The sequence below is a fragment of the Anopheles ziemanni genome, chromosome X (genome assembly GCF_943734765.1).
Source record: "Anopheles ziemanni chromosome X, idAnoZiCoDA_A2_x.2, whole genome shotgun sequence".
In the NCBI taxonomy this organism is placed as follows: domain Eukaryota; kingdom Metazoa; phylum Arthropoda; class Insecta; order Diptera; family Culicidae; genus Anopheles; species Anopheles ziemanni.
In genome coordinates, this window is record NC_080707.1 from 2,370,773 (window position 1) to 2,391,464 (window position 20,692).

The following is a 20,692-nucleotide window of genomic DNA, read 5'->3' on the forward strand; positions in this document are numbered from 1 at the left end:
TGTTGTCTAAAGATGCCGCACATAAAACGTAAATCTGACCCCTCTTTCATGTTCTTAAGGTGATATTCATAGTTATTTTTTTTTTATTGAAAAGAAAACTCAGTAACTCACAAAAAAGAATCACATTATAAACTCAAAAAGTTGTTGACTATCTTTGTACTAAACAGAAGTCGTTTACAGATCGGGAAAATTTCGGAAAAGACGTAGCGTTTTTGGTCAAATTGAACACACCCCCAAAGCATTCGTGCATGGTCCACACGCAATGCATTCTAGTGTTAACAAGCTAAACAAACAGAAGGAAAAGCAGCAACGCACTGAATACCGAAAAGCCGAAACAGATGAATAGAGAATGTTTCCAAAAGTGATGAAAACTCTTCTTACCTTCTGTTGTCATGTCCCTACTGTTGGTGCTCTTTTTATTCGGTTCGGCGTCTGCATTTTCTATTTGGGGCGGACTACTAGCGGCGGCTTTTCTTTGTTATTATTATTATTTTTTGCTTCCCCCTCTCTGTTTCTTCTCTTTCTTTTCTTCTCTCCCTTCCTTCGTACAACCGCGTACCTTCGCTTTATTCGTGCTTAACCTGCCGATGAGATGCGCTTGGAAGCCAGCAGACGTGTTTCTTGCTTCGCTTCCAAAGTTTTACACAATATTTATATGGAAGAGAAGAAGAAAAATGGGTGGGGGGGGATTACTGGAAGTCCGAAGCGCAGGCGGAAAGTTTCCCCCCACACACTTTTCTTCACTTGCTTTCCCAAGCTCACGGCGTGGTGCAATGCAGTGGAAGATCGTAAGCGTCTCCGACATCACCCTCCCCTCCCTCACTCTTCTGTAACCGCCTCTCTCTCTCTTGGCCCGGCCCCCTCCAAACCTCAAACGCCTTGATTCCTTCTGCTTCGATCGTTTCTTTACTTCCCACCCCCACCTGTCATCGGGGCAAAAGCAAGTGTTGTGTGTGTAACGATGTGTACTGTGTTTTTCTGCCTTTTTAAGCACAACTTTTTGGTTTTCTCCAAACCAACTTCCTCCGCCACATCTACGTCGGGTGTGGTATTTATGCTCCGTGTGCGGGTATTTTATTATTTTTTGGTTTTTCTTCTGTTCATTTCCATTCCCATGTGCATGTTCTTTTCTTTCTCCACTTTTTATGCTTTTTTTTTTGCCTCGCTTTTGTATTATCTTGCTCATTTCGGAATCGTTTTGGCCTATGCCTGCGCATTCTACTCCTCCGGTAACTCGTTGCCTCGGCGGGACCCAACTATATACACGTCCTCGAGATCTCACACAGATGTGGCGCGGTCTGATCTCTGTCCCGCGCTCCTTGCTTTATGCTTCACGTCGTACACATGCTCTGCCGTCCACCCGCGGGGACCACCAGAGGAGACAGAACACCGGCGGGTACACGCACATAAAAGGAATGGAAAAACGGAGGAAAAAGTAGAGTTGTGGCAGGAACACACTCGTAAAAGGAAGAAGGTAGCAGGAAGCAACGAACGTGATGGGGTGGAAGGGAAGCAGAATGGTGTAGTAAGAAAAAGAGAAAGGAAGGGAGGAAGTACGACCGGCAAATGCGGAATGTACACGGGCACACAACACCTCTAAACTGGCGACGGGGAACAGCAAGAGGATCCACCCCGGGGAAAGAGCCCGCTAGCACCAGGATCATCCCGAGCCCAGCGAGGTGTGGGAAACGGGTCGAGCGGGACAAGGTTGAACCCGAGGGGGAGAGGTGATGCAAGTTCACGTTTACCTGTTCACCCGGCAGCGGTAGCCCCGAAAAAAAGCAGGCTTCAACGATGAGGAACTTCAGGCTTCTCCAGAGGGCATCTGTGTTCCGGCGAGCATAGCGGAACAGTAACGAGAGGAAGAAAAACAATAAAATCGTAAAAACGAGAGCCCTTTTAATAAGACATCTTCGCCTTTTTTCCCTTTTTGAGGCTCTCCTTCCTCTATGTCGTCCCGGCATACTTGACTTCCACCAGGGGATGACCTGTGCAATCCAGGGGATGACCCGCACACACACATACACCCACGTGGGCAGCAGAACCCCGAGTCGATCGACAACAGACGCTGCCGAGTCAGTGGGCCCTTTGTGCGAACGTCCGGAAATTTCACGGATCGCCACCGGGGGTGGCCGCGGTCTCTAGGGGATCACTGGTCGCCCGGAAGGGTATGCCTTGGTGGAGGGTGGGTTTCTGTGTGCTCAAACATAGCGAGGCTGACCGTTGATGGCTGCGATTGATCTCTTTCTCACACACACGATCCCTTTTTATGGTTTCATTTTCCGATTCTCCTTCTTGCTCGTTTTTGCTGTCTTTAGCGAGCAATACGATTTTTATGCTGCCGTGGTCAGTGGTCGGCAATTGCTGCTATTTAGGTTAGCTTAGTGTTATTCTTCCCTGAGAAATTGTTTTGTCAAGCCACAATGCTGGTAGCCCCTGAGGGAAGTTTAATGCATGCCTAATTGATGGTTATCTTTTGCATCTTTTGCAAGTACACTGAAACGAGACAAGTGGTACATGATGTTCTTATCAGAGTGCGGCTACCAGGTTAGATTTATGTACTGAAACCACATTGGCATTTGATTTGACCGTTGGGACATAGCCCGAGGTCTGCCTGAATAAAGTGGTTCAACATTCTCCAAAACTATAACTACAGATCCAACAGTTGTTGGAAAACTTGAACCCAGCCCATGGAGGGAAAAGTTTGCCAGCCACTGACTTTTGTTGGCGTAATGCGCGCATGATGAAACAGAGGAACGGAGGAAGTAGAGCAGCGGGATCGTGATCTCTTCCCCCTTGGTTGATCACGTCCGTCTTGAAGTGGGAAGACGGAGACGTTGGAAGTGTTTACGGATCTTCCGAAAGCCCTCAAATCGCCACACAAATACTCGCACGCAACAGCACATACACAATCGTATTGACGAGCGTTCGTTCAGGCTGCAGTGGAACGGAACCCCGCGGGAACCACTGCCTGGAAAGAGAAAAGAAAGGCATCGGCCACCGCCAGCGGCGGCAGCAGCAGCAGGCATGAGCATAACGAAGAAGGACAGGTCAGGCACGCAGAACAGCTTAGCCAACCCCCGGTTGTAGGTGGTTCGATTCAAGCAGTACCCATTTTCAAGCGGCTCAGCGCAGTGTCGTCGTCTCGATGTCAGCAGTATTCGGCTAACTTTGACAGTAGCAGCAGCAGCAGCAGCAGCAGCAGCAGCATAGCCTCCGTTTTGCCACCGCCAAAAAAACGCCCCAACCAGGCACGGACTAAGTAAACACTAGAGTTCCGCCATCATTGGCGACGCCAAGCGACGAACCCCGCGTTTGCTTTCGCGAAGGACGCCTCGCATAAAATTCAGCAAACGCCACCACTTCGCCTACCCTGTTATCACAGTGCTTTGCTCTGCGGTGTTTGTATGGCTGTACGTGTGCTTTTTTTTCTTTCTCTTCTGCTCAAAAGGGTCCTATTGAACCCCGCTAGCATATGAAGTTTGCGTAGTGCTTTCTTAACATATTTTTTCCCTTCGCGCAAGCCCGCAGTTCCTGCCCTGTAAGTGTGTTGTGTATGTGTGTGTTTTTTGTACGTGCGTATTGGGTTTTGTTGTTTTTTCATTGGAGTCTCAACCATCAACCGTTCTCACGGTATTAGTATTATTGTTTCGCTTCTGTTTGTTAGGCATACATACAAGCCATCCGAGTGGGGAACAAAAAGCGAACCAGATCCAACTTCAGTAAATTAGAGATCACCATAGCCAACAGAGGAGCACAGTGGCAATAGTTTTGTGAACAGTCATACAAATTTGCCGATTCCCATTGTGAATAACTGGAGCTTTGGGTCCGGGACAGCCCGGTACCGGTTGCGTTGGTTAGAAAATCGACCCACGAGCATTTTGGGCAGACGACAGCGTGGGTTCGAACCCCAACCGAGCCCCCTCAACGCAACAACAACAACTACTACTACTACTACTGCTATGAACAGCCTGGTGTATGCTGCTAAAACACCCGCATCATGTTGCCATGTTCATGTTGTATTGTGTGGGGGTGTGTGTGTGTATTTAAATGGAAAATTAAATATCAGATACAATTTTCAGCTAGTAAGGACGAAAGGAAATTTATGTTTTTATTTTATTTTTTTTCTTTCTTTTCCGGTTTTTTCCTACTGACGCAGTTTTCTTAGCCAACATTCGACAGTGCGCAATGTTTTGCTAAAGTAAAGTGATCGTATTGAGTGTGTGTGAGCGAGTGTTTTTTTTTTTTGTTGTTCGTGAATGTATTTGTGTGTACGTGCAAATCAATGCATTGCATCTGCGAAGTGTTGTGAATTCGGAAGAAAATGTCGTCAACCCCAAAGTAGGGGGTTGTTCGAAAAACGAGTGAAGAAAAGAGGGGTAGAGAAAACCGTGTGAAAAAGAGGGAGCGAGGGTGCAATGAAAAGCAGAAGAAAAGGTAGAAGCAACGAAAGAAAGACTCCGATGGTAATCGCAATTCGTCAGCAGTGGTTCGATTTTCTTGAGGAATCGATCGGATTCTCCGTCTCGGATCACATTCGGGAGCGGAGCGCCTAGTGGAGTCGGGTGTAGTGGTTGTGGAGGGTCGTGTTTTGTCGTTCGAGAAACCGCCCCGTTGCGGTCGTCAGTCAACCCCCGCTGGTGTTGGAATGAACCGCTGGACAGTTAGCCGAGCGAGCGTGAAAGAAACCACCGAAAGAAAGAACGGGCACGAAGTGAGGCTGCTGCACCTACGGAATACGGAACAAAATGAAAATACACCACCATCGGGCACGGTTATCGGGCTGCGCATTGAACGATCATAACCATCATCTTGATCGCCACCATCAACACCACCAACACCACCATCACGATCAACGCCATCAGCAGCATCGCGCGTTTCTAGAGCCTTGTCATCCTCTGCCCGGATGGGAGGATAGCATCATCGTAGCCGGCATCAGCGAGTTTCTGCCACAGTTACCCAGTAGGTTTCCCCTCGAACGAAAACAGTAGACAAATAGAACCGTAGCCGTGGTCCCGCATACGGGACTATTTTAACCTTTCATGCAACCCTTTTTCCTCAAAATTAACTTATTGATCGCTTCTCGCAACAAGGTCGCGTTCTGCTCCTTGAACAAATGCTGAAATTCGTGCAAAGGATTAACCTAGTCCCCCATAAAAGGAGGAGTCAACCCTATGCACAGAACAAAAGTAAAAAGGGCAGATAACATGACGATAATAAACCAACTATATTTGCGCTTCAAGTAAACTATGTGTCATACCATTAAACGCGAGTTATGTTTGATCATTAAAATTCAACTATATTCTCTTTTTGAACGTAAAGTTGTGTAAAAAGATGAAGTTTGTTGTGCAACAACAGAGCATAATAAACTAATAGATAAGATTTTGTAATAGTCTAGTTCTAACAATCATGCATGAGAGGATTTTATGATTGCTTAAACAAAATATAAATAAAAACCTGTCAATGAGGCAAAAATGGTTACGCTGTATTACAAAATCGTATCTAAGAGGCAAACATGAATACCTCAAGAACCCATTATACCATTATAACAAACCTTTACTTATTTTCAACCCATATCTTTAACAATAAGCAGAAACAACACCTATCTTCAGTTGTTTATTACGTTACTATTCTGACTTAACTGAACAAAAAGTTTGTATAGACACCAATCTTATTTTGAACAGTTCTTTCTTTGCATACGTTTCATTTTAAAAAGTTTACAAGGAGTGTAATAACTGGTTAAGAAACGATGTATTTTGGGCATATTACGTACCTCACCGTATTGATATATTGAGCCTCACAGTAACTTCTATATGTTTCTGTTTTTTTTTGTTTTTTAGGTATTGTGGTATCTACCAGTATCGGAGGACATTTTTGCTCGAAGAACCAAGAACGAAAGCAGCCAGCGTGGCAAATATTGCAGGACCGTCAACGGATACTTTTGCCACCGCATTCAGTCCTCAGCACCACCGTGCCGTGCTGGCCGTGTCGAAAAACGCTCCCGACACTAACGACGATCGTGAGCAGGACTAAGCACAGCATTAGGTAAAACAACAACCGAACAAGTTGGCCCGTCGCTAGTGTGCGAAGCATTCGGTAAACCGAAAACAAAACCAACATATCACGGTGGCGCGAAGAAACACATAAAGCACTACACTGCCTACGGATATAATCGCACGGTTCCCGGTTGACAGAAGGGGCAAGTGTCCTTTCCGGTGTGGCGAGAGACACTGTTTCTTCGTCGTCCAATTCGCTTTGCCGCATTTGTGCCATCTGAGTTTGTCGTCCTGTTGTGGAGCGCGTGCTCTAGCCAGTCTTTCTATTGCACCCGGTGCGTTAGGTGCTTCCTGCCAGGCGAAACTTTTTGCGAAACGGGCGTCGAATATCCTCCTCGTCAAAGCGAAAGACTATCCGTCGCGTGACGTCATACGTCACGTGAAACGTACGCACCACGTACGACATTCCACCGGAAAGGCGTGCTTCGCTGCCAGATTGCTTCAGCGTCTCGGAATTTCTTTGCTGCGTGCCTTCTAACTGCCACCAGCGGTGCCTTCTACTGCATAAAGCGTTGTGCGTGTGATATAGTTTGCGTGTATGTGTTGTTCATCAACCGATCGGAAAGGACGATCTTATTAGAACATTGGAGTGTAGTAGAACGTGATGAAAAGAGTGATCCATCAGTGCCGGTTTTGATTGCGCGAGTTTCCATTAGTTTGCAGCGGAAAAACTTACTTTACCGATCAACCATCAATCACTGAAGAGTTTACCAGCTTGTGCTGGGACGTCCATCCAGCGTTGCACGCTGGTGTTGCAGCATCGAGTTTGTGCGAGTTTTCAGGGCGGCGTGTAGCTGCGATTATCGTTTTGTTGTATTTCAAGTTCGCGAGATTCGACTATTTTCCACTCGCACTTCCTTTCAGTCGAACTATCAGATCGAACACAGGTAAGATTTCTCGTCCCGGTGCTCCCCCACCGCTTTCCGTATCTAATAACAGTATTTTACCAAACGTAACCTACTCAAAACCTGTTGTGTTCTAGACATGTTGACATAATTAACATGTTTAAACAGGACGACTAAACAAATTTAAAATGTTTTGGTTTGAGACGGGGTTGTTATTTGATTAAAACTATTTATGTACCTCTTTTAAAAAAAGCTCTTCATTAACCAGTAGGATACATGTTGAAAAATTTCCCAAAATTGCAAAATTGTCAGAATGAACTGGTCAACAAAAGTCAAGCAATATCAATTACGAAATCAGAAAGGGGATAAAAACTTCTCGCACAATATTTAGTGCGCAACTAAATAGTTTTACGGGTTTCAGTCGCAAGGTACTAAAGATTCTTTTTCCACTTGTAGGAGCGAACCGTTTGCCGGTAGGAAATCGATTCGACCAACGCGGAAGGATTCCGCGTCGAACGCTACTTCCGGCTGCAGGAAAAACATTCGAGAGAGATGAAATCGAGTGTAGGAAAATTGTCTGCTATACTACTAATCATGCTGTCATCAGTTGTGGTCAACACAGGTGAGTGTGCATGAGAGTGACTAGAAGGGTGGAGAGGGTAACCCTCCTCTCCCTCTTGCGGAACTGTGTTAGATTGTTCATCATATCAGCGCACCATCAGAAAGAACGTGGAACGATTGTTGTGCCTTCCCAAAACGTGGCCGATGACTAGAAACCCATACTGTCGCGTCAATTTTTATCGCCCATTGTGCGAATATACTCTGTCCTGTTGGCGACACCAGTCTAGCCATGATCGTAAAACATGTTTGGCCAGAAGGATGGCGCGAGGATGCGCTCATTGTTGCTCAGGATCGAACGCTTCCAATAGCACTCGTAGCCCGGTCGGTGGGTAAACTTACCAGAAGACGATAAAAACTAATGAGGAGGGTGCATACACAAAACTCACACAAAACAATCACAAACCGTCGTCAAAGCATTTCTGGCACGAGTGCCATGGATCTACGGATTATAGATTTGCTAACCATGCCACGAGAAAATGGAAAACTTCCTTCAAGCGCTGGGCAGAGGAAACCGATGCTTTCAATCCCAGTAAACAAAGGTCGAAATGTGTACCTTCTTTGGCAATGCAGCAGCGGGATAAAGTTTAATTGAATTCAATTTGTTAACGCAACACAATCTCTACACTCTCCTCTGGGATCCTTCCCACACCCGGAAAACTGATGAGTTTCTCAAATGAGGCAGAAAGGAAAGAGACGGCCATCCATTCTCCAACCGCCCAGGGTCGGCACCTCTTGCCCCCTCCTCGTCAATTGATCTGCTCGATAAATTAATGATGGAAAATTGCGCGCGCGCACCCGCGGAAGAATGGTTATGCCGCGGTTTTTACCGACCTCGCTCGCATTTTCGGGGTCCGGGAGATCAAAAGGCAGCAGCCTTACCTAGGCCGCATCATTTGCTCACAGGAAGAAACGATTTTAATTGGTAGAAATGAACCTATTTCTCCTTGCCTCCCAGTGCGCTCCATCGTTTTCATTGGGTTGTGAAAGAGGTAAAAGACGAACAGGCCGAAAACTGAACAACAAAACAATAGGAAAAAAAGAAAAACGAAACTGATTGATTCCCCTCGTTTTAGAGCAGGAAGGCGCTTACCTTTTCCTTTGTTACAAGTCCACCAGCGGATCCACTTTACAGGCCTCCTCCGACTGGTGGACTCCTATCCACTGTGGGTTTGCTGCATCTGACCCACGAAAGTGATCTACGTAGAATCTATTGCTATGTTTTCTGTGCTGGAAATGCACGTGGAATGTTGTTATTGTACAAAATAAGTGTCTCCTTTGGTCGGCTCTTGTATGCTGTGTTATATTTATATACTTTTGTATGGAAATAGCTTAGAAATAATAATTGTACAACGCTGAAATAGAATTGAACGATGTCGTTCTGTTGATACGAATGTTTTCAATGGCGATTGCAAGGAGCCGTAGGTAGAGAGTAGGGCTTTTTCTCAAAACGATTGTTACTTATATCAAAATGGAAGCAATATAGCCAATAACGTTGGCCGTAACTTGGTGTACGCAACCACCCCGTTCAAATCAATATAGCCAATTGATATACTGCTTGATCATGGCACATACTGTACGTACTTATTGAAATGAAGCCCGCATACATGTTTAAATGATGGAAACATTAGATCAATCATAATCATAACAGAAGTACACCACCAAATCCCAATGATCCGACGCTACGGATGGTGGAACTTGAGCTCGTTGTGGAAACCCATGGTTCGGGTTTCTGCTGCATTTCTTAACTCCTCTCCCACGAAAGTAATTTGTGCTTGCGATTCTTAAAATCTCCAATAACTCTACCTACCGCTTACTCTTCCTGCTTCTCGTAGTTCAGGGGCCACAACGGAAACACGAAGGGCAGATAGAGACGGTGTTTTGCCTCGTCCAAGCTGGCAAGAAGCTGGCGCAGCGCTAACTGACTGACGCAATGGAAGGAAAGCAATGTTGCTAAGAGAGAAAAGGGTCGCGCCCTCCTCACCTCGGCCAACTGGAGCCAGACAATGCGTCAGCGGGAATGAGACGGAGAGAAGATGGAGTGAACCTTAACCGGTTTATGTTTTTATAGTTCACTCCGTATTTTGTACATCTCTTTTTGTTTGTGATCGCCGCCCGCGGTCTGATGAGACGCGGGTGTGGGTTTCGGGCATGTCTAATCCCTCCCCACCATAACCCCCCGACCATTGCTGTACCTTACTCTTGGTGCACCACCCTCCCGCGAGCAAAGCTAGCGAAAGCGTGGGAAAATCGTGGCCGCCGCCGGACTGCCGTGATCTTGGGAAATATGTCCGGGTAGCCCCCTTCTCTTACTTTTTTTTATTGCTTTTCTTTTCATTCCCTTTTTCTCTTTCCCTCTCTCTCTCTCTACAACCATCTACCCCTCGCTACCATCCACTTACTCCACATCATGCATCAAGAAAAATTTCGGCGGTCAGCTTTAGGCTGATGGTTTCTTTGATCAGATTTCAGATATATTTTACCTCCGGGTGGACGGAAAAACCAGATCCCGCGAGTGATGCAACGAGGAAAGCGAATGAATATGTTGTTATTCTCATCTCATCGGCTCCCACTCACTTACCGCGCTCGGGATGGATAATTACCGTCGGAAAGATGTTTGCTTTATTTTGGCCACTATTGTTATTATTTATTTTCTTCTCGGGGGTTCGCCTTCAACCCGAGCCTCCCGGTCTGTTTCTGCCGCGTTTGAACTTCGGCTGATCCCCGAAAACTGGTGGAGGAACTTTCTTTCCATCACCGAGCGAGACGAGACGGCTTTCCACCGGTCAGAGTGCGGTGCTAATCACACTAATCATCGGTAAGACCCGGTGATGGCGACCGATCTCCGGATTGTCGTGCGCCATTGGATCCGTGTTTTATATTTTTTTTCCTTTCCTTCTATTGCGTTTGTCACCGCTTTCCCTAGCATCCCCAACGAACTCTGGTGGGCCCTTATTTTACCTCTCTCCCAAACGCAATAAAATACAGTAGACCCTGAACGGACGACAAACTAGGCAACAAGTTTATTAGGCGATAATGAGGTGGGAAAAATGGTCTGTCGTGAGTGTGAAAAGTTTTAATTTTGTTTTTATGCTCCTACACTTTACTGGGAGAAACAAAGGGGTGTGGGGGAGTTTTAGTGTGTGCAGTAAAAGCTACCAGAATGTTGGAAAGGGATGAGGGATATCTATCGAATAAACAAACTCCATCCTGTGGCGCAATCGATTGGAAAACTAACAGAGATTATATAGGGATTGTCTTTGCCCGACGTGGCTTTTATGATGCAAACATTTGCAATTGTAGTTTCTTTTATTAATTTGCTACTCAGCTTGTGTACTAAAATCTACTTATTGGATTCTCAATACGTTGCTGTCCTATGCATCCTGATGGTTATGAACGTTCTCGTACAGTTTTACCACTTTCATTAATAATTTCAAATTAATCAATTAAATTCCTTTCTTTTGGAACCTTTCGTGCGCATTTTGTACGAAACCGAACTTCGTCTCATTTTATGAGCGTCCCATGCTACTTGCTGCTGAGTGTATGTCGTTACTTATGTAAACTCGGGCGCATATGCAATGTACCATGCAGCAATATGTTTGATCATTTAAACCTGAAGGTGCAATGAAGGTTGTTTTGTCAGGTGAACAGCAACCATTGTGCCTTGCGTTTGAATCCATTTATACTCGCTCGATATCCCCTCAGTGAACAAAGTCAGCAGCCCACCACAGCCGTGCTGGAAGACAGTCCCTCTTAGAGCTGCAGTGTTCCCATGCAATACTAATGCAAGTCCCGGAACAAATAGCCGTCCATTCTTCGTGTCCGTTATGCTCCTTAACCGTTCCCTGATCGCAGTCCGGCTTGGGATTTCTTTTCCTCGGAGGGTTTTTTTTATTTTGCCTCTTCTTCTCAAATATTAATTTTCATCGCTTCCCCGCATTGTCTGCCGCCGGCTGCGGCTGACCTAACCTATCCTGCCCCTTCAGTTGCGGTTGGGCTGCACCTGTTGTGTTCCCGTTTCCATGCTTTGTGTTCCGCGCGTGTCTCAAAGAGCCGCGCGTTTCTGCGGCCCGAAAAGAACACTTCTTGGGCATCAACCTCCCGAAGCGAATCGGAACGGGAAAACCGCTGGCTTTTTCGAAACCAACACCACCATTGCAATCGTGGATCGAGCGATGTAACTGGGAACGGTTGTGTGGGTGTTGCTAAGCCATGGAGCAGACGTGACAATAGAATGAAACACGAAAAAGCCGCTTTCGTTTCATAATTATTTTTTCTCTCAATACCTTTCTACCTGCTTGAAGTAATTGGGTTGTGGAAGATCTCCTTTCTATACCACTCAAATTGTCTAATAATAAAACGCGAAGAAGGTAGACAAATTAGTCACCAAGTTAGGGTCGTTGAAGGCTTTCTTCTCCCGGAGAAATTATCGCTACATTTTGACCAATCCATTCTTCAATTGGAGCCCATCTCAACACAGTTTGGATCTCGATTAAACGCAGATACCCATATTATATTGTTTCTAGTAGATTTTAATGTGACTCATATAATTGGGATGTTCAAAAATTTAAAGTATTATTTGCCATAGAAAATTGTGTAAGTTTGACAAATGAAAAACGCAAATTTTGTCTTTAAAATAATCAAGATTAGCCAAGGTAAGATATAGTTGGGATGCCTTTTCAGGCGAATATTCTTCGCAAGGTTGAATTTAACTCGTTACTGCTCAATTTTAACTCGTTACTTCTCCTTTCATTGTAGACTGCTGTTCTAGCAGATCGATGCCCAAATCGCGCCCTCGGCCGGTGTCACACTTTCGCGGTGTGATGACATCATCCACCACCACCTCCACCACCACCACCTTCGTGCGGCATCAGCAACCGGAGGCACAGCCACCGATCCAGGCGCCACCCGAGACGACGTCCACGGGGACGAACGTGCGGTTCGGCCCAGGGGGCGGTGGTGGTGGTGTGATGGTAGCCGGTGGCGGACAGCTGGGGGGAGTGCCGGGCATCCGTGATAGTATTGGCGGCAGTATCGGCGGAAAGCAGCAGCAGTCGCACGAGGAGCGTGCACTACCGGGCGGGAACGGCGAGCAGCAGGGCGCTGCGCGAGAGCAGCAGCAGCGCATGGTGGAGGAGGCGCGCCAGCGGGGCCGGACGACCGGCAGCAATGAGCAGCTGATGCGCATGGGCCGGTGCTCGCAGCTGTTCGAGGAAAACTACTGCTTGAACGGCGGCAAGTGCCACAACTTCACCATTGCCAACTCGACCATGCCGACCTGCGAGTGCGCCGACGGCTTCATGGGTGAACGGTGCGAGTCAAAGTACTTGGATGGGACCTACCTGAGCATGCGCAAGCCGAAAATCCACATCGAAACGGCGAGCGTGTACTACGGGGCATTTCTAGCGCTCATGGTGCTGCTGGTGGTGTTCTACTACCTGCACCTGTGCCAACACTGCCGCCGCGGCAAGGTCGGCCGTCTGCTCCTGCAGGAACAGCAGGACCAGCAGGAGCAGCAGCTGGTGCCACCGTCGCCGGTGCACCGTGAGCAGCTGGGTCGCGGCGCTTCCGGCCGACTGATCCGCGCAGCCAGGGCCTAAAAACCCACGGCCGCACGGATAGCCCCGTAGTCCGGGTACGTCCCATCGTTCCAAGTACCAGCCAAACTACCAATACAAGGACAACAGGCCCCAGCCCCAAACGACCGACGCTCGTTGTTGTCTGGCGGGGAGGGGCCAGCGATGAATCTCGGAGTAAACTACCGCTCCGCTGTATATACTATTACTGTAGGAAAAGACAGAAGGAGTGTTTCTTTCTCGCGTACATCAGCAAACCCTCATTATTGAGCCACCGATCAGCTTTCCTTCACTCTTCGTCGACGACGAGAATCAGGAGCCCGAAAGGCGCAGATTTTCCGCTCAACGGAAAAACGACCGACAAGACACGGGCATGTCGGTAGATCGCTAACGGGAGGTGCAGGGTGGTTTCCATCGAGAAAACGCTTTTTAAGCGCTCCGGAACTCAGAAGCATCCTTGAAACGAATTAAAGCAAAACTCTATCAGGCGAGACAACATCGAACAGCTACGCGAGGAAGAGGAGTGAGAAGGAGGAGATAAAAACGGTTAGCAAATGAACATATTTGGATTCAAACTAGCGAAAGAGAGGAAACAAGAAGCACGAAACGAAGAAGAAAATACGAATATTAAACTAAGCTAATCCTATACATATTAGAATTAAAAACGTATACATACAATCATTAAAGAAAATCCGTTATAAATATCGAACATCGGTACGGTTAGGAGGGGAAGGAGGCGGAGTGCGTAAGTGGCATTTATGGGTTAAGGTTGTTACAGAGAACGCGTGAGTGATGGTTCTTTTTTTCCAATGAGTCAATGTGAAATAGCAAAACGGGTATTTGCGTTTTTGTTGTTTTCGAAATTGTTCGCGCCGCTTGAAAAGATATCAGTCTGGTTAAAAAACTTAATAATAGAGAAGCAAGGACCTTTTAGCATTTTAGGGAGGACGATGTGCGTTGGAGTATGAGCAAGGATAGAAGCAGTACTAGAGAACGGTACCATTGGTGAAGTTGTTTGCGGCTGTGAGTGCATTTTTTGGGGCGTTTTCGTGTTGGTCACCCGAACTACTTCTCTGAATATGCATCCGTGAGTTTTTTGGGGCGAAAAGTTGACAATAGGAGACGTGCCGGTGTATCGCTTATTATTGAACAACATACCAAGTGAGAAGATAAACACTTCCAACAGCGCTGCACAATTGCAAGTCTTTTGGAAAAGATTAATAAGTGGCAGAACTTGAATAGAATATAGTATGTGTAGCATACAGCTTTGGTTGACATCCAGCAGCTCCCGCTTGCACAGGACTTGAAACATTTCTTGCTCTTATTTTTTGGTGGCATATTGTTGTTACCCCCCTAGCATTTCTGGAACGACCTGAATTATGATATCCTCGGTATTGTGTTAGAACCCAGATCCGTCTCGATTACTCCACTGCTACTTACTTCTATTTTCTCTCTATGGAGCAGCGCATCACTGCTTAGACGAAGACGCATGAAAAGAAGGCCAAAAATAGGGAAAACAGTACACTACGCGGTACATACCGTGCGTCCCGCGGAAAAACACCAGCTCTTTGGAGTACGTTTTAGTACTTACTTATCACTTACCCATCTTAGCCACCAGACGACACCCTAACCTCCGCCCCCTGCCGTCCCTTGCTTCTCTACTAGTACCCTAGTACGGCCCACCGGGAAAAAAAGCAAGCCCGCCATCCCGGCTGCCACTAGGTGATTCTATTTCGCGAGAATAGACAAACAGTGCATAAAGCGGTAGTAATTTCTACTGCGCTCACTCTGGGGTCCGTACCGTGGCCCTGTTTTCCGCTCTCTGTGCTCGGTGTGGTGCGGTAATGCTTGCTGCCTTTCCAATGCCTTTCCTGTGGCCTTATACGTTGTGCCTTTATTGTAAGATAGTGAGAGATCTGTTTTTGCACACGGGCGACCTTCGCTGCGGACGCTCTAGAAATCGGAAGATGATGGAAGGCGACAACGAAATTTATATATGAACTAAAAAAGATAAATACCTAAATACACCGGTAATATAACTTAAGGAAACGCGAAACGAAGAGTGTACGACGATAGCAAGTGTCAGAAATAAGAATATCTGACATTCAGCAGGGTACAACTGTTTCGAGTGGTAATAACTATCCGTAAGAATGCAAGTAACAGTATTATACAAACATCATCTAGAACGTAGGAAAAGTCGAAAGTGAGAATCAAACCAAGTAAGCCCCCGCGCCAGTAAAAGTCGGGTGAAGAATAAACAATTGGTAGACCATGACAGGGTTTTACGCGACTGTTGAAATAGTGAGGAAAATGCTTCCTCCTACTGGGGTTCTAGAATTTGCTTAAAACAACGCCACGAGCTCTAATTGCCGGACACGCAGCGCCAAATTTTAGCGCATTTTGTGCAACATGTTGCTCCTTGGTGCCTTTTTGTTTCCTGCTTTTTACATCAACAGGTTGCAATTTTCTTACACACGAAGCATTAGAACGAATGATAATTGCATTAGAAAATGATCCACCATGGAACAACATAGAAAACAAAGAACAAAATCAAGTTACGGATAAGTTCAATAGATCCTCATTATCAGTTGAATTTTTGTTACGCTCGCTCGCAACCACGTAAAGCCACCGTCGGACACTGATATCTACACATTTACCTGCATAAGGTGATAAACCAAGCGAATAATATTTTCAATCTGCTTTTTTTTATTTTCACATTGCTTATTTAGAAGTCTAGTACATTTTTGAACCTGAAAAACGGTTCTCAACAAACGTCAACAACATACGATTATTTGAGAGCAGATGTCTAAACAAAAGTCTATACTGATTAATTGTTCAAACAATACTATTTTGCTTCTAAAGTCTACGTTTACACTTTTTTTTAAATTATTAATACTGACACATTGCGATTAAGGAACTACTAAGGGAAACAAAAACGCTTCATTACATTTTGGAAAATAATAGAACAGAAACGAGAACGATAAACAGATCGTATCTTAAGGTGTGCTAATACGTTAGAAATCCATATTGTTGCGCTAAATTGCGTCATCACCATTTCAACCTGTTTTGGGCTGGATATATATTCGCTTTTATTATGTTTTATCTTCTGTACTTTCAACATACGTTCGACGTCTCAGAATTTCAAAAAACAAAACAAAGCATTCGATATGCGGTGTGTAACATCACTTTTATTGCATGGAATTTAAGCTCGGTTATAGAAAACGGTTCGGAAAACCGATACACATTTACATCAGATGTTAAAGATGCTGGCGAGCATATTGCAATCCGTATGGCGAATTTTTTTTCGTACGATGTTCTGATTAATCCAATTCTTACACAATACAATCGTAACATTTTACCGAAAAAAACAAACACACACATTGTCAACTTTTTGTTCCTATCGAATTTAAGATAAAACTTAATGAATTTATGAAGAGAAGATACCCTTTTTCCTACAACAAGCTATATTAATATATACCTTACTAATTTTAAAAGCAACGGAGAAATAATCAAGGACGCGTTGCGTTGCAGATCCACGTTTTCTTTCTTGTTGCGAATAAAAAAATCGTCCGGAGCAGTATGAAAATGCGAAGCTTGCTGATAATAGGGGGACACATATGAAATGGTCTATACTCTGAAAGTGAGGCGAAACACGTTCGAATATTCTTCGCGCTCCATAAAGTTGAAGATAAAACTTTTGAACCAGGTAACTTTTGAAGTGTGGCGTGTATTTTCTGCTCGACTTTTTACCGAAGTGTAACGAAAAGAAAAACATCTGTCGATATGATGTGGTATAGGAAAGTGTAAACAACTTTGTAGAGCATTCCTAGGACGAATGAAATAGGAAACAGTAGGCTACGACAAATTTAGCCAAAACAAACAAAACTGGGAATAACAAAACAGTGCCACCGAGTGCTTTGCGATACGCCCGTACGTCTACTGTCGCCGTTTGATAATTATTACATTTCCTGCCCACCAGTCCGGGACTGGGACCGATGATTTAGTAAGAAAGAAAGGCTCTGTTAGGAAAAAAAGAAGGGACACAGGGAGCTTTTTACTGCAATTAGCAATTGTACACGATCACTTTCCCATCCAAAATGTTTTTTTTAACCGACAAATTGTTCATCGCAAGAAGCATCACACGCACACAGAAATACCACCCGGAAAGGAAGTGCAAGACTCGATATATTCAGTTGTAGCGCGTGCTGAAGACTGATACACATTACACAGTTTTGTTCGTTGAGTTTGTTTCACTTGTTTTTTTTATTTAATTCAACCGTCTGCCGAGAAGGCGCGAAAACGTTTTTGCGATCAGGGGATATACTGTCTACGAAAAACACGAACATAAAATATTTTTTTCCCGAATTTGTGCAGCTACGAAAAATTTATAAAAATCGAAAAGAAAGCGTATTATTTCATGAATTAAAGAAAACAAATAAACATAAAAAATCAAGTTAAAAGATGAATGTTCATTGTAGCTAGAAACGTTGTTCACATTAAGTTGATTTAAGCAAAGTTAAGTTCTCGATTACTTTCTAAATAGCTTGCATGAACATTTGTAATGCTATAATCACAGATTTAAAATTTCCCTTGAACTATGTCCAGTGCGGAAACTTGGAGAGGGATTTAAGCTTCGCACATGACAAAAAGTTGACCAGGTTAAACCCGCACTTCCTAGATACGAGCTGCCCGACGTAAGTATAAGTTAACACAGTCATTAGGCGGTTAGTGATGTTTGGTTTTAACACTTTATTTTTTATTTCTCCAATTCAGTTCCTATACATACTACAGCCCTTAGAGAGGTGGCAGCTTGAGGACAGCTCTAGGATGGCATACAGGAAAAGGGGGTATATGTCATATCCGTTTTGTTTTTTTGTTTATCATCGTAGACATATTAGGGTAAGTTCAATTGTCGCCCTAAATTAGTTTAGCTAAAACTTAATGTTCGGGATGTTTCCAGCATCCAATCGGTTTGGGAAACGCTGTAAAGGTTTTAAGATGCTACAGCAGACGGTAAACGTTCGGAGAGTTTTTCCGAAAACGAAACGAGGGGAGGGGGGGGGGACTATTGCCCGAAACTGGGTTAGTAAAAATTTGGAGGAAAGTTAGCAAGAGAAAGAGTCGAGTGAGCGAGAGAGAGAGAGATCAGGGAGGCACAGGTACAAAAAAGGACACACATGCGCACTCGGATCGGGGCATGTTTTTTCGCCTCGGTTCGGCGTGGAGCGGAGGAGGGGGGAGGGAAGCGTTGTGATCGAAGAAAATAAACGGACCACGCGAATGTCAGATGTCGCATGGTGTTTGCTGTTGGTGTTGGGCTACTCTCCCGTCCCGGAGTAGTAGCAGCGCATAAGGGTTTTTCCAACCAACTCTCGCCCTTTATCCGCGGCCTTGCGAAGCGGAGGGAGAGCACGAGCGCGATGTAGTATAAATATTAGATACTCACGACGCCACACAGAGGCAGAGAGGCACAGCGCCATAGCGCGCGTTCAGGAAAAAGGGCCCAAACCCAACCGAACGGCGCGCGGCGTACGCGTTCTAGGGGGGTGGAGAGGAAGTCCTCTCCCGTTTTTGGGTCCACCGCGCTCGCTCGGAAAACCGCAAATTTTTCCATCACAATCTAGCCAGTCTGGGGGAGCGCACAACAGCAGGCAAGTGTGTAATCCGAAGAAAATTCGCTGCCCGTCGAGGCATACCGTCACTACCAGCTTCTTTTGCAGTAAGAATTCGAGCAGGGCTTTGGGCGGTGGAGATGCGTTCCCTTTAGGAAGGTGGTTTAGATAAATTGTGCAGCCATTTGGTGCTCCAGCTCACCGTGGAACGAGCAACCGTGTTGCGGAGCCAGCCAGTTGTGGGAGGAAAATAAATGGTGGCCTAGGACGACCGTGCTTGGTCGACGACGATTCCGCGGACGGAGGAGTTGTAGACGAAAGGGGCGGGCCGCGGGGATTCTCCTAACTCGTGGATAACAGGACGCTTAAAATAGAATCTTTCGTAGTAAAATGCGCGAAGTTGGCGTATTTGCGTTGTTTTTGTGCAATTGAAGGGTTCGCGGTGGTGTTGGAAAAACGATTGCATGTTGTTCCGCAGTTGAATTGCGATCCTTTGGTGGCCCGAATATCCTATCCTTTGCTGCCAGTGTGCGCCCGCGCTCATGCGTTTGTTTGTATGTCTGCGTGCGGCCCGTTGTCTGTGATTGTATCATCATCCTCGGTCGGTTTTGATGCCGAACGCGCTCCACTGAAGGCGGTTGTGCGGGGGATTGGGAGCGCTGGAGAATTGCTAGCTCCACACGCGCGTGTGAACCATCCTTCGCTCAGTGCCCGGATGTTGTTGCACACCAGCAAAGCAGCAGCCCTACAGTAGCGCAGTGGATGCGTCGAGCATGTCGGGCAAAAGTGTGCAGCCCGTGGCCTGTGCCGTGTGTTGTCAGTGATATAATTGCAATCGAACACCCTGGTTGGGCCTACGCCGCCACACTCCAACCCTGCTCCCCTCGCGCGCCGGCGGGCGAGAGATCACAGCAAAATCAATACAAAGCGAACGCCGCAGTGTGCTTTTTTCTCTGTTCCCTTCGGAAGTAAACTTCAGCAGCAACAGCAGCAGCAGCAGCGGCAGTCCGAAGCGAGCGGACACAACACGCATCTCTCGGCATTCGTTGCTGGTCGCGGTCAGCAGGTGTACCCTCCCGATCCAATCAAACAGCAATCAACCGGACCAACGGGGAAACCAGCAAACAACGCTCCAAACGCGAGCGATCGTGAGGCCAAACGAAGCGGCCAAGGCTGAATCCTGCGAGTGTCAGCATTATTGTGGTGTGTAGGTGGTTGTTTGGGGACGGTGTGCGTCGGTGTTAACACGGCAGTGGTAAGTAAAGCCGCTTCCACGCACACACACACCCACACGCACGCACGCACGCACAAGATGAAAATTCATTAAGGTTTCTAACGATTCATCAAAGGTCTTAGGATTCGAACGCCAAAAGATTCATGAATCAATCTGAATGAATCTTAGGTGAAAGATTCATAAGGTAGGGTTGGTGCTCCCTTTAGTGGTGCTAGTTCCAATAGTGGTTGTAGTGGCATAATTTCGGAGCTGTACGACGACTTAAATACAATAGAGATATTTGTTCTAGTATGAAGTATTATGTTCTTTGATCTGCTGCGGAGTGTTCCGGAGTGTAAACCTTCCCATTCCGTCATAAATTAAGGCTCCAAGGATAATATTTTCCAAACTAAGGTTGTACAAACATGCTGGATTTCTTAAGAACTTCAGGTATGCTATGCCTTCCTTTCGCCACTATTGGTACCGTTACCTTACAACACTACTTAATTCCAGTTTTAGAAAAGTTAACACCCATCAGAACAAGAGTGCGAGGCTTTTATTTTTGAACAAGCTAGGCGTGTGAAGATCAAACCTAAGCATGCTTAGTAAGCGGATGGAAATCTTGATGCTACCATCGTATCCTTGAGTAACATTCAGCTTCATGTACGTGCCCTCGTTTCAGAAGCAAGTGCCTCGGTGAAGCCGACGGCTCCAACCAAACAGCCCAGGAAGCAGCAGCAGCAGCACGGCTGCTGGCCCAGTTACGGACGCA

General features: G+C 45.9%; 1 protein-coding gene across 1 annotated transcript; it reads left to right on the top strand.

Annotated features, from left to right (window-relative positions):
* Positions 1 to 7,420: 7,420 nt before the first annotated feature.
* Positions 7,421 to 13,494, top strand: LOC131290842 (uncharacterized). Its single transcript, XM_058320026.1, has 2 exons — positions 7,421 to 7,523; positions 12,278 to 13,494. Exons 1-2 carry the CDS (start codon positions 7,454 to 7,456, stop codon positions 13,117 to 13,119), a joined length of 912 nt encoding a protein of 303 aa, XP_058176009.1. The 5' UTR covers positions 7,421 to 7,453; the 3' UTR covers positions 13,120 to 13,494.
* The last annotated feature ends 7,198 nt before the right edge of the window (positions 13,495 to 20,692 follow it).